General features: G+C 35.7%; 2 protein-coding genes across 2 annotated transcripts; both read left to right on the top strand.

The window, feature by feature from the left end:
* Positions 1-259: 259 nt before the first annotated feature.
* LOC127073387 (probable acyl-CoA dehydrogenase IBR3) lies at positions 260-5,767 on the top strand. Its single transcript, XM_051014544.1, has 16 exons — positions 260-601; positions 746-883; positions 1,305-1,445; positions 1,681-1,812; positions 1,902-2,087; positions 2,336-2,413; positions 2,539-2,652; positions 2,742-2,840; positions 3,170-3,287; positions 3,417-3,667; positions 3,784-3,978; positions 4,084-4,226; positions 4,449-4,533; positions 4,627-4,836; positions 4,938-5,090; positions 5,186-5,767. Exons 1-16 carry the CDS (start codon positions 500-502, stop codon positions 5,486-5,488), a joined length of 2,448 nt encoding a protein of 815 aa, XP_050870501.1. The 5' UTR covers positions 260-499; the 3' UTR covers positions 5,489-5,767.
* A 1,155-nt stretch (positions 5,768-6,922) lies between these two features.
* Positions 6,923-9,072, top strand: LOC127073377 (pectinesterase/pectinesterase inhibitor). The gene is made up of 2 exons (XM_051014535.1): positions 6,923-7,936; positions 8,150-9,072. The coding sequence occupies exons 1-2, from the start codon at positions 7,006-7,008 to the stop codon at positions 8,992-8,994; spliced, it is 1,776 nt and encodes a 591-aa protein (XP_050870492.1). The 5' UTR covers positions 6,923-7,005; the 3' UTR covers positions 8,995-9,072.
* The last annotated feature ends 5,563 nt before the right edge of the window (positions 9,073-14,635 follow it).

Genomic DNA, 14,635 nt, shown 5'->3' with positions numbered 1-14,635 from the left:
TTGTGTGATAGCGATTGATGTCCTTGTACTGATGAATGATATCCTTGTTTTTATTATACCATTTACTTTTATGGAATATATTCTCACCCATTTATTTTTCCTTGTTTCCTAAATGTGATCTTATATGCAGAGAAGAGAATGCTCATAATGAGAATGGTTAGTAGTTGCATCATAGTCCCATATGGAAGCTAGTATAGAAGACCTCTTATTTTGTTTCATGGTATTTCGTTGAGTCAGCTACTTAAGTTGAATTAGAATAAAACTAGTATTTATCGTATTCCTAAAATAAAGACCAAAAATATTTGTTTCCTTACGTAACCATTTGAAAAATCAATTGAACAGACATCATTGTAATAATCGTGACTAAGATTTATATGATTGTCTTCCCCACACCAATGCTACTTACACACTGTTAAACAAAACCGCACACTATCTATATTTTCTTTTCTTCCTCTTCTTGTTCATCGATTTCTCTCTCGGTGACAGATCGAATTCGAATATGGCATCTGCTCAACATTTCAACCATGATTCTCTACTCCGCTATTGTTCTTCCAACGTTTCTGACTTCCCTCTTTCCCCCACTCATTTCAATCTTTCTCAGGTTTCATCTTTATTCATTTTTGTAATTTTGATCCATCTGGGTCTTCTGGGTTTGCATCAAAATTTGTTTTTTTTTTCCTTTCTGTTTTTGTGTATTGTGATTTTGTAGTTGACTTTTTTTTGGATATGTTGTGAATTGTTTTAGTTTGGACATGGACAATCCAACCCCACATACTTGATGGAAGTTGGTTCAAATGGATCCGTTGTAAAGAAATATGTTCTTAGGAAAAAGCCTCCTGGGAAATTGTTGGCTTCTGCTCATGCTGTTGAAAGAGAGTTTCTGGTTTGTATATTCATTTTATAATTTCTCATTGGATCTTCGTTTCAATATAATCAACAATCACTTGTTTTGGATTTGATTTGAAAAAAATTGTTGTTGTAGAATGAATCAAATTGATAGAGCTCGTGTGTTGGTTCTGTGCCGATAAGAATTGATTCTGTAAAATTGATTTTAGTTGATAGTGAGTTGAATGTAAAATATCTATGTTTGGATAAATTCGTATAAAAGAGTTCTACAATAAGTTCGTCAGTAAAAATCTGAATTTGGAGTAAAAAGTTGCAAATCATAGCTTAAAGTTTGAATCAATTCCTAAAACAAAGTCAATAGCAATCGATATCAACATGTCAAAATCAATTTTATGTGTCTGGAATCACCTTTTGCTCAATATGATTCTCTCTTTTTTTGTTGGTCCTTCAACTTGCAGGTTCTCCAGGCTATAGGCAATAATACCAAAGTTCCAGTTCCCCGAGTTTTATGTTTGTGCAATGATCCAACTGTTATTGGAACAGCATTTTATATTATGGAGTATTTGGACGGGCGGATATTCTTTGATCCCAAATTACCAGTATGGTTTGTTTACATTTCATCTTTAATTTTCTCAACTGAAATTACTCATTGCAGGACTAGATTTTCATTCTGGTTTTAAATTGTGGTTGTGGTTACGCTACCTGCGATGCAAACCTTTATATTGCGGCTGATGCGGTCAAAATTATTGCCGCAATGCTGTGTGGGTGCCGACCGCAGTTTAAAATCACGAGTCATTAGTTTTGTAGCTGAATTGCTTTACATGAATGTGTCAGGGTCTGTCAGCAGAGAGTAGGAGGGCAATTTATCGCGAAACTGCTAAGACCTTAGCTTCATTACATTCTGTTAATGTTGATTCCATTGGTCTTGGAAATTACGGGCGACGTAATGATTATTGCAAAAGACAGGTAAATTCTTCGAGAGTGTTTGCTTATTTGCGGTTAAGGATTTTGTTTTTTGAAAATAGATATACTGATGGATAGTTTGCTTGTTTTAGATTGAGAGATGGGGTAAGCAATATGTATCCTCAACCAGTGAGGGTAAACCTGCAAGCAATCCGAAAATGTTTGCGTTGATTGATTGGCTACGAAATCACATCCCTTCCGAAGATTCTTCTGGAGCAACAGCGGGTTTGGTTCATGGAGATTTTCGCATTGACAATCTTGTGTTCCATCCCACAGAGGTAAGTGATGCATTTAGTAAAACGATACGTGCTTGACCAAAGTTTCGTTGGCTGAAAAACTAGGTCCTTTTTTATTTGTTCTGACATTAATGCGTAGTTTTTTTCGATCTGATCATAGTCAAGATTAGAGTATCATAAATAACTATTATGTGAAAAGAAACCGAAATTTATGTTCTCATATGTATATGATTAACATTTCGGAGTTTAAATAAAGGTCTTATGCCTGATAACTTTCATTTCTGTGGCAGGATCGCGTAATCGGTATACTTGACTGGGAACTATCTACCCTTGGAAACCAAATGTGTGATGTTGCATATATCTTAATGGTATGTACTACGTACTATATTGTCAGCTTGTTAAACGAGCGTAAAACAGAATCATAGATATGCCTAAGCTATTGGTTAATTGAAATTACCAGTATAAAATTCATGCTTTTTTTTTTCTTTGACAGTGTTATATTAAAGATATTGGGCAAGTAAAAGTACAGGAAGGTATGGAACGTTCGGGATTACCAGCAGGAATTCCATCGCTACCAGAATTTTTGGCTGAATATTGCTCTCTGGCAGTAAGTGTTGTTGTTACTTACTATATATTTTCAAGTTGAAAGAAAATTCCTATAAGAAGGAATTCTAACAAATGAGATTTTGATGCCAGGGAAGAAAATGGCCTGTTGCCGAATGGAAGTTCTATGTCGCCTTTTCTTTTTTCCGTGGGGCTTCAATTTATGCCGGAGTGTATAATAGATGGGTTAAGGTATTTAAATTCGTTAGAGATGCTTTTGTCATTTGAGTTTAAGATTTAGGCTTTATTTAGATAAACAACTTACTTAAGCACTTACAATATAAGTACTTATGTTGAATTTTTTTTTTTAGCAAAAGACAAAAGAAAGTTAATCTGTTTTTATACAAATAATAAATTGTTTATAGCTTATGGAAATAAGATCTAAGTAGTTTATGAACATATAATAAGTTGTTTCTATAAGTTCTCTCAGTCTCACAAGTGTTTATGCCAGTAGATAAATTCAAATAAGTTAATCCAAAGAAACCCTTAAATGTATGTTGCTTCTTTCTGTTCAAATATAGGGCAATGCATCTGGCGGGGAGCGTGCTCGTCACACAGAAGTACTTGCTAATGGCCTTATTGATGCTGCTTGGGAATTTATTGAACGTAAATTTGTGCTTCCCGAGCGTCCTCCATCAGGTAGCTATACCGTTTGAACATATTATCGGCTCTAACATTATCTTACATATAATCAATCATATTATTGGATTATTAGTAAGTACTACATTAATATAAATATTTGAGGCATTTTCACTCTTAACAAATCAGGTGTAAATGCAAAAGAGTTAGTGAAGAGTAACGATACGCAGGACCTCTCAAGTGGAGGGAGGTTTGCTCTCAGGAAAGAGGTTTTAGTGCTGAGGAATAAAATAGTTAAGTTCATCGAGGAACACGTATACCCCCTTGAAGACGAATTCGCTAAACTTGCTCATTCAGAAGCTCGTTGGACTATTCACCCAGCAGAGGAAAAATTGAAGGAGTTAGCAAAGAAAGAAGGCTTGTGGAACTTATGGATTCCTGTATGTCTCTTAGTTCTTCTTCTCGTCTTTGATATCTTTTATCGGTATTTTGTGGTTTCGGAAGCTTTTAACATCTTTCCATCTGTTTTTGATATATTAACGCTTCTTTAATGCAGGTTGATAGTGCTGCAAGGGCGAAAAAAATTCTATTTGATGGGAGCAATAATAATCTTTCTACAGGTTCAAATGACTTGTTGTTGGGTGCTGGTCTAACAAATCTCGAATATGGATACTTGTGTGAGTTCATGGGCCGTTCTGTTTGGGCTCCACAAATATTTAACTGTGGTGCGCCAGACACGGGTAATATGGAGGTAAGATGAACCTTATAGATTTGCGAGGTTAATCAGATTTAACACTTTATCTATCATTGTTGCATTTTTGTTTGATCGGCGTGTAACGTTGGTATTGCATTTTAGGTTTTGTTGCGCAATGGAAATAAAGAACAAATGCTTAAATGGCTTATTCCTTTGCTTGAGGGGAGGATTAGGTCTGGATTTGCTATGACAGAACCACAAATTGCATCTTCTGATGCAACCAATATTGAATGTTCCATAAAAAGGTGGGGTTATCCATAATGAACTATCTGTAGCACCGGCACCTCTGAAAAAAGGTGTGTCGTGTCAGTGTCAGTGTCGGACATTGACACTGAAACCACGCTGACACTTGTGTTCGTGTTTAATTTATTCATTTTTCAAAATTATTACCGGTGTCGACATGTCAGTGTCGGTGTCGTGTACAGGGTTCGTAACTACCTATTTTCATAATTTTTCTCCTTTCATAGGCAAGGAGATTCATATATTATAAATGGGACTAAATGGTGGACTAGTGGTGCTATGGATCCAAGATGCAAGATCCTCATACTCATGGTGAGTATTTAGTTTGAAGTTATTGTATTAAGAGTCAACGTGCTATTTCATTTCGATGGAGATCAGAATGTGATTAAAAAAACATGAACACAGGGGAAAACTGACTTCAATGCGCCGAGGCATAAACAACAATCGATGATCTTAGTGGATCCTCAGACTCCTGGTGTTCACATAAAGAGACCTTTGACAGTGTTTGGCTTTGACGACGCGCCTCATGGACATGCAGAAATAGTATTTGAGAATGTTCGCGTGCCTGCCACAAATATCTTAATGGGAGAAGGACGGGGATTTGAGATCGCTCAAGTAAGTCAAAAAACTATTTCGCGTTTGACGACTCGAGATACTTGCTGAAGTACCAAAAAAAGAAGCATATTTTCCATTTGTTGCTGACATGCGTCTTGCAGGCTCGGCTAGGTCCTGGAAGGCTGCACCATTGTATGAGACTGATAGGCGCTGCCGAGCGAGGCATGCAACTGATGGCTCACAGAGCTCTTAGTAGGAAAGCTTTTGGGAAAATGATTGCTCAACATGGCTCATTTATTTCAGATTTGGCCAAGGTATTATTAGAGTTTTGAGAAAGCCATAAACAAAACTCTCCTTCCGTTTCACTTTTTACACGATCTACGCCAACTTATATCTAACTGTTATTCAGTGCCGAGTCGAGCTAGAGAAGACTAGGTTACTTGTGTTGGAAGCCGCAGACCAGCTTGATCGATATGGAAACAAAAAAGCTCGAGGAATAATCGCAATGGCTAAGGTAGCTGCACCACAAATGGGATTAATGGTACTTGACATGGCCATTCAAGTGCATGGAGCGGCTGGTGTATCGTCTGACACTGTCCTGGCACATCTGTGGGCAACCGCAAGAACGTTGAGAATCGCTGACGGCCCGGATGAAGTTCACTTGGGTACCATAGGCAAGTTAGAGTTAGAAATACAAAGAGCCAAGCTTTGAAAACAAAAAGAAAGTCACGCACACATGTTTGAAATCACGGTGAATTTGTTGAAGCTCCGAAGTAAAGCTTTTTCCACGCGGCGGCTCACTGCCTAACTCGCCATGATTTCAAACACTGCAAATAAAAACTTGTATGAAGAGGATTTCACAATCTCACTAATAAAGTGTTCCAAGGAAAATAAAACACCTACATAACACTAGCAGTGTTATGAATTGCTTTTCCGAAGCATTATGTAATGTGTAATACTTTGATCAAAATAAGATATTGTGTTGCAATAATACTCTTTCTGGATTCAAATTCAATTATAAGCAAAATTGGTCATATTTGTTGATGGATCAAATTATAATTAACTTCATATTATTTAATATTACTATTCTCAAAATGTCACTCAATGAAACAAGTTCTCATACAAATTTAAATGAAAAGAAAAAATAGTTTAGGAAATGGATTTATTTTTTAATTATATCAGAAAAATAAAACAAGGTTAATCTTGTAGTTAATTAATTTTGCTTTGCAACTCTTTTATTCTTTAATAATGTCATTTCTAAAATACTTAACCTTTTTTTTCATGAAACATGGAATAGCACTTTTGATAATTCATTATGAGGTCAAGAACATTAATTATATTTGACTTTTTTTTCTTTAATAATTGTAAAATAGGGATTGCTCATTTACTTTCAAGCCCTTGAGATTTTAAAAATGTCTCTTCTATACCATTCGAATTTTAATATTTGGACGCACTCAATTCAAAAAATAGGATTTTTGAATGCGTTTCAAGTAAATCTGAACAAGATAATTTGTGTATTGGGTGTGTTTCAAATAAATTTAAATTCTTTTTAATATGTGGTGCGTATAGAATTCAAAACCCGATTAAAATTCGGATTTCAAAATTTGGTGATTCGTCTGGATTTTGATTTTAAAGTCAAAACAATGTGAGAAGGGCATTTCCGTAAATTCCTTAGGGTGTAAGAGCAACCCTTCTAGAATTACTTATAATCAAAAGTTATAGTAAGCATTAAAGTTATATATACATAATGACATGAGAGACATATTGAGGGAGATAATCTAAGAATGAGACGAATAACCTTATTATTATACTTAACTTAATACACATGGTAAACATTAAAACATAAACTCATGTGACTTTTCAAGTGGTCTTGTTCAAAACTTAAAATCTTGTCCCTCCATATGACAGCATAACCAAGATTTTGTCATGATCTATATTAAGAGTAACAAATAAAAATTCAATTACTTAATTTCCAAAATTAGCCAATTTACTAAATTTCACCTAGCCAAATTTAGAACAGTATACCTTAACCATTGTTTTCATAATGGATTCCCATATTTTTTCCGTTTTAATAGGTAAAATGTATGCAACAATGTGTATATAAAGAATCAAGATCACAATTGAGAAGACAGACCTAGCCCTTCAAGACAGGGCATTTGGAAACAGGACTAGTGTGAAAAAATATAATTTGTATTTTCATATACAAACAAATTGGGAAGTCCTGACCAAATGAAGAGGTTTTCACTTCTTGGTGTCTCATGCATTCTTCTTGTCGCCGTCGTCGCTGCCGCAGGCGGTGAAGGACAGCAGAATGCTGGCAAACTTTGTGAATCAATGAAGTACCAAGAAACATGCCACAAGAGTCTTGCGACGGCGTCGAGCGAAACCCCTGATGTAAAAGAGCTTCTAAAAGCTGCATTCAATGCAACATCAGTGGAGTTGTTGAAACATATTAACAACTCATCTCTTTCTCAAGAATTGGTGAAGGACAACATGACAAAACAAGCAATGGAGGTTTGCAATGAGGTTTTGCATTACGCTGTTGACGGAATCTCTAAATCGATCGGTAAAATCGACAGCTTTGATTTCAATAAGTTGAATGAATATGCTTATGATCTCAAGGTTTGGTTAACCGGTACACTTTCGCATCAACATACATGTTTGGATGGTTTCGAGAATTCAACTACGAAAGCCGGTGAAACAATGGCTAACATTTTGAATGCTTCTTTGCAACTAACTAGCAATGCTATTGACATGATTAATGTTGCTTCTGGAATAGTTAAGGGTGTCGAAAACACGAATAATGGCAAAAGGAGTCTTTTATCTCTTGAATCGGAGAAACTCGTCGATGGATTTCCTTCATGGGTTAACGAAGGACAAAGACGTATTCTCGCCGATGAACCTGTTAAGCCAAACGCTGTTGTGGCGCAAGACGGTAGCGGACAGTTTAAGACAGTTGGTGAAGCTCTTAAGACTGTTCCTGCTAATAATGCACAACCTTTTGTCATTCATGTTAAGGAAGGTGTTTATAACGAGAATGTTAATGTCGCTCTTGAACAGACTTTTGTTACGATCATCGGTGATGGTCCTACCAAGACCAAATTCACCGGTAGTCTCAACTTTGTCGATGGTACCGTGGTTTACAACACCGCAACCTTCGGTGAGTACCAACCAATTCATTTTAACATGTTTTTATTTTTACTAAAACCAAAGACTATGATATATTTGGAGGTTCAGTTTAATGCTGAATCCGCTGTTTTACTTGAAAACTTACCAAAATAGTAACATTCATCGACGACGACGATTTTTAGAATCGTGACCAAAACTATTACTTGGAAGGATATTTAATTAATTTGGACTTGCATTATTGTAGGTGTAAACGGTGCAAACTTCATGGCAAAGGATATCGGATTCGAGAACACGGCCGGACCCGACAAACATCAAGCAGTTGCACTCCGAGTAACAGCAGACAAAGCAATCTTCTACAACTGTCAAATGGACGGTTTCCAAGCCACGCTCTTCGCGGAATCCCAGCGCCAGTTCTACCGTGACTGCTCCATCTCTGGCACAATCGACTCTATCTTCGGCGACGCCTTTGGAGTTTTCCAAAACTGCAAACTCGTCGTTAGAAAACCAGCTGAAGAGCAAGAATGTACCGTGACAGCAAGCGGAAGAGTAAAATCCGACAGCGCAAGCGGTCTCATTTTCCAAAGCTGTCATTTCACAGGTGAACCAGAAATGGCATCAATAACACCCAAAATCGCTTACCTCGGAAGACCATGGAAGGCATACGCGAGAGTTGTCATAATGGACTCAACCATAGACGACATTTTCAACCCCGAAGGTTACATGCCATGGATGGGAACCGCTTTCACTGATACATGTACTTTTTATGAGTATAACAATAAAGGTCCTGGTGCTGACACAAAAGGAAGAGTTAAATGGCCCGGTGTTAAAACTATATCCGCAACCGAAGCAGCCAATTTCTACGCTGGAAAATTCTTCGAGATTGCTAATTCAACAGAAAGCGATTCTTGGATTGTGAAATCTGGTGTTCCTTATTCACTCGATCCTTCACATTCTAGCAGTAATGGTAAATCCGAGCCCGGAAGTAGTAGTTCGGAGGCTGGCAGTCACTCTGGAGCTACAAGAATAAAGACATTTTACAGCGGCTTTTTCATAGCAGCTGTCTATATGTTGGCAAATATGTGGATGTAATAATGATAGCATAGCAAATTGCTGTTTTTCACCATAAGTAAATGTTTTGCTGAGCCATGTGAATGTGGTAGCCAATGATTTTCCATCTTCGATAATATAATTTTTTGAATTTTTGTTCATTGTTAAACAACTATTCAATCCCATATATATAATACCCTTAACATTCTATCACTTCAAAATAAATAAATTATCATTAAAAAATTCATGTTTCATAACTTTAACTTAAGAGTGTGTTAGAAATTTATGTGTTGAGTTTGTTAATTGCATGTGGAACTCAAATCTACCAAGCAGATTTGTTGAGTATGTTCTTCGAATCAAAACCATTGCTGATTAAGATACTATAAATTGGTGGAATCATCGTTGAACAAGACCAAATTGATGCAATTCTCGAGGGACTTTAAGATGAATACATTTCTTTTGTTATGTAAATCTATGGTCGTAGAGTCTCTTACTATTTATGATGTTGAGACGCTACTGTATGACCAAGAAGCTTAGTTGGATAAATTCACACAAGAACTCTCCACCTCCAATGTCTCTGCAAAACATTGCTCACCGTGAATCATAATCATGGTGGTTTTATCTTTCGTGGAGGTGGGCATAACCAACCATCATGTCCGTTTTAGAGGTGCTTCTGGATCGAGGCCTACTTGTCTGCTTATGTTTCTGCTGATTGTGGTTCTTGGAGACAGTTCTAGTCTATTAGTATATGTTACCAATGTAGTGGGCTTAGGTTAATTTTTCTCTTGGTCTATGTTTTTGTTTTTGTTTTTTCACAACTAACTCGTTGAACCGATTAATTTGATTTGGAATCAATTATGTCGTCAAGTGGTTTCAGTTCGCCCTCGATCATAGTTTCTTGTGGTCTATTTTATTGTGTGGTTTGTTTTGACGGTTTATTTTTGGATGTTTTTTCTTCTTCTATATTAGTCACTCTATTCTAAAATAAATGGCGTTCTTGCAAAAGAAAAAATATCATAAAAAAATATTATTTTTTTTTCTTTCCAATTTTATCCTAATAAATATTGTCTACAATACTTTATTAAATCATACTACTTCTTCCGTATCAAAATAAGTGTTATAGTTGACAGTTGACACTTTCACACATATTAAAAAATATAATAAATAAAAAAAAGAAAATTATAACTTTATCCAATTATTCTTATTTGTTATTGATGTATTTTTATTATCATTAATGAAAGGTGAGAGAAATAATAAATTAATGTATTAATTGGAGGATACTATTGAAGATTAAAAGTGACACTTATTTTAGAACAAATATTTTTTTTACAAATGTGACATATATTTTGGGACGAAAGGAGGATGTATTTATGACAATGTATAACAACCAACAATAATTAAGGATAATTTTATAAAATTAATACATTTAATTATTCAATCATTATTTATTTTTGAATATATGTGTGTAATAATTGTAAAAGATTTTTATTCTGAGATAGAGGGAGTATTTGTTTGTTGGGTCGAATTTATACCTCATGCCTTTCTGCTTGATCCATTGTATTTGTACTATATGTGACTTGTGTTAGAACAAGATTTTATTATGCATCTATACATTTGAGTTTTGATGATAACAATGTACTATTTGTGTGAGAACAATTTTGGTACTCTAATGGTTTGTTATTGTGTAGCTTTAACAGTCAATTCTGGTTCTGAGTTTATGAAGTGCTATGTCATCAGTTTATGACGTGCTATGTCATCAGTTTTTGAACATTTGTTTTGAATTTCGCTTTTGTGTTGATTCACTCATGAGACGTTCTGAAAGACGCTATGTTGTTGTTGCAATGTTCTTTCTGCTTTTGTGCTAATTCACTCATGAGAAGTTCTGAAAGACGTTATGTTGTTGTTACAATGTTCTTTCTGCTTATGTGTTGATTCACTCTTAAGAAGTTCTGAAAGACACCATATTGCTGCTGCAATGTTCTTTCTACTTCTGCCCTGATTCAATCTTGAGAAATTCTGGAAAGACGTTATGTCGCTGTTGTAAATGGTCTCTCTCACTTATGCTTCTGGATGTGACTCTGATTATCAAGCTTTTGAAGAATGGCAAGCTTATGAATTTTTGTTACTTAGCTGAAGACTTTGAAGATCTCAAGCCAGACGCTGGCGTTGTCAAGGCTTTGACTGAAGATTCTGAAGATTATGAAGTTTTGTTACTTAGCTGAAGACTCTGAAGATCTCAATCCAGACGCTGCCGTGGTTAAGGTTCTGATTGAAGATTCTGATTTCAGCTTTGCGTTTCTTCTTTTCATGCTTTATCAACTTTTTATCAGAAGCCAATGAATTTGAAGATAAGATCAAGTAGATACATGATCAAATAATACATAGTACAAATCAGAAATATTCCTTCCACTACCTGAATACATGGGGGAATGATAATACTATTCTTCACACCTGTCACTAATCTGTTAGTGGATAATTGCTTTTTGGTATCCCGGATTTTCCCTCCAACGATCTCTTTCTTATGCTATATAAGTAGGACTTGGAGACATGAAGAAAGTTAATGCAACAATTTACAAGACTGTTTTCTACATGAAAAAGCTCTCAACTTTGTGCATACTTTTCTTTAAGTGTTTGTATTTTATTTGTGTAAAATTTGCTTGTGTAGAAACAACTTATAACACAAAAAGTTATATTCAAACTTGTTTGTTTGATTTCCTTAAGGAGACTAAGTTGTAGTCAGATCCTTGAGAATAAAAAGAAAGTTGTTCTTTGTGATTTTCTTATGGAGACTAAGTTGTAGTCAGATCCTTGAGAAAACAAAGAAAGATGTTCTCTGTGATTTCTGTAATCTGTTTGGTTATAGCGGATTAAGTCCTTGTGTATAAGGAGAAATCACCTTGACGGATGGACTGGAGTAACTTTGATTTCAAGCGAACTAGGATAAAAATCCTTGTGCCTTTCTCTCTTTGCTCTTTTGATTGTGTGGAGTTTTTGAGTCGGTAAAAAGATTTTGTTTTTAAAACCCAATTCAAACCCCTCTTTCTTGTGTTTTTCACACCTTTAATTGGCATCAGAGCTCCAGTTCTGGTTGTGATAAAGTTTTATTAACATTTCGCCGTGTTTAGTATCGATCCAGTTTGTGTGTGAGAAACAATGGTCACTGCTAACAACATCGAGAAAGATTACTACAATGCTAAACCACCAGTCTTTGATGGTGAAAAGTTTGATTACTAGAAAGACAGAATTGAAAGTTTCTTTCTGGGATATGATTTTGATATTTGGGATCTTGTAGTTGAAGGCTACGTTCACCTAGTAAATGCTGAAGGAAACAAAGTAGCAAGAAGTGTTATGACAGATGAACAAAAGAAGGATTTCAAGAATCATCATAAGGCTAGAACGATATTGCTTAATGATATCTCCTATACTGATTATGAGAAGATAACAAACAAAGATTCTGCTAAGTCTATCTTTGATTCTTTGAGAATGACTCATGAAGAGAATGCTCAAGTTAAGGAAACAAAGACTTTGGCCTTAATCCAGAAATATGAGGCATTCGGAATGGAAGACGATGAAACCGTTCGGACTATGTTCTAAATATTTCAGATGCTTGTCGCAAGACTCAAGGTTCTATACAAAGGGTATTCTACGGCTGACCATGTCAAGAAAATCATTAGAAGTCTCCCCAAAAAATGGAGACCTATGGTAACTGCCTTGAAGTTGGAAAAGGACTGGAACAATATTAGTCTTGAAGAACTTGTTAGTTCTTTGAGAAGCCATGAGATAGAACTCGAGGAAGATGAACCTCAGAAGCAAGGTAAATTGGTTTCCTTGAAGTCCAAGCATGAGAAGACAATGGCTTATCAAGCTAAGGAAGAATTAGAAGATTTTGATGAAGACTCGGAAGATGATGATGAGCTATCTTTGATTTCCAAGAGGGTCAACAGACTCTGGAGGCACAGGCAGAATGGACAAGGAAAGTTAAGAGAATTAGAAGGACTGTTGGCCATTCTGATTCTTCTTCTAGACCAAAGAAGAAAGGTTCTGGTAAAGAGGTTGTCTGTTATTAGTGCAAGGAGTCAGGCCACTATAAAAATGAGTGTCCTAAGCTGAAGAAGGACAAAAAGCCTAAGGAAAAGTTTTCTAAAGGCAAGAAAGGGCTTATGGCTACATGGGATGACTCAAAACAGAAGAAGATTCTAATGAGGAACATGTCAACGTTGCATTGATGGCAACTACAACTGATCCTAAAAGTTTTGAAGAACCAGAAGATAAGATGTTGTCAGAATCAAAATCAAACTCCAATTTTGAAGAGATATTTTCTAAACTATCTCGTTCTGATTTAGAGCCATGTCACTCTAAAATGCTGGAAAAGTACCAAAGTCTTCAGAGTAGGTACAAGGACCTTAAACAAGTCCAAGTAGTTTCTTCTGAAACTCGTAGTAATCTTGAGAAGGATATTTCTTCTCTAAACAAAAAAATATTTTCACTAGAAAGTAACAACTCTACTTTGAAAAGTAAAATTTCAAAACTAGAGGAAGAAATAATACCAGAAGCTTGTAGTACTAATTGTGTCATTAGATATGACAGATAATTCCAGTAATTTATGGCTAAAAGCATAGATATAAGGAAAATGGCTTCCATGATCTATGGAGTTAGCATAAATGGTAAGAAAGGTCTAGGTTGTACAAAAATTAGAAAACCTGACAAAATTCAGAAGGTAAAACTAAAACCTCTTGTCATACGGTGAACTGACTTTATGTGTTTTGCTTTGGAAAGCAAATGTCGCGGATAGCAAGAGTCGCCACCGACTTTTCTTTTATCCAATAAGGAAAGATGGAAAAGAACAGGAAAGACCTTAATTAGATTTTGGGTTCGGGAGGTACATTATACAAAGGGAAGGTGTTAGCACCCTTTGTATCCATGGTTATCCATGGGCTCTTAATTGCTTGATCACTTATGTTTGTCTGAAAAAAGTGGTTGTGAATTGCTTAAAAAATGTTTTGAAAAGAGAGTTTAACTTTGTAATGATTCTTGTACGAATGTATACAAAGTATTTATCTCGTTTAATTTTGAAAGCGGTTTAGAAAAATATGACTTGGCAATGATTCTAGTACGAATGTATACCAAGTGGTGATTTTCTAGTAATTGCAAAGTGTGAAGTATGAAAAATGTTTTAGGTTGTGAGCCAGCAATTAAGAGTTATGCCTACCCGAGGTCTTTATGGGCATTTCCTATCCTTATGAGGGTAAAATTGTCCTTACTATTGAGAAGTAAGTAGTTTTATCCCTTGGATGTAAAAGGGTCATCGTAGGGTCATCGATTGGTCATTAGAGGCAACATTTGTAAGGATACCTTAACATTCGAAGAGACGATCATCATTTAACCGTAGGCTACAACGAAGGGTCATCGAGGGACAAAATCATGTATTCGAAGGCAACATCCGAGGGACTATGATTTATTTTATAGGGACATGATGATTTAATAGAAGGATCTTTGCTAAGTGTATCCCCACATTCGCGGGACATGACCGTAATACCGTAATATCGTAAGGCAACAAAGAGAGGTCCAAGATCACATATTCAAAGGCAATATTTTACAATCAATTAGGTAGTTGTAATCAATTAGGTAATTAGGTCCATATTATAATCAATTAAGTAATTAGGATGAATCTCCACATTAAAAT

Source organism: Lathyrus oleraceus, chromosome 1 (genome assembly GCF_024323335.1).
Source record: "Lathyrus oleraceus cultivar Zhongwan6 chromosome 1, CAAS_Psat_ZW6_1.0, whole genome shotgun sequence".
Lineage (NCBI taxonomy): Eukaryota > Viridiplantae > Streptophyta > Magnoliopsida > Fabales > Fabaceae > Lathyrus > Lathyrus oleraceus.
The sequence above is the reverse complement of the archived record's forward strand: the minus strand, read 5'-3'. Positions and strand labels throughout refer to the sequence as shown.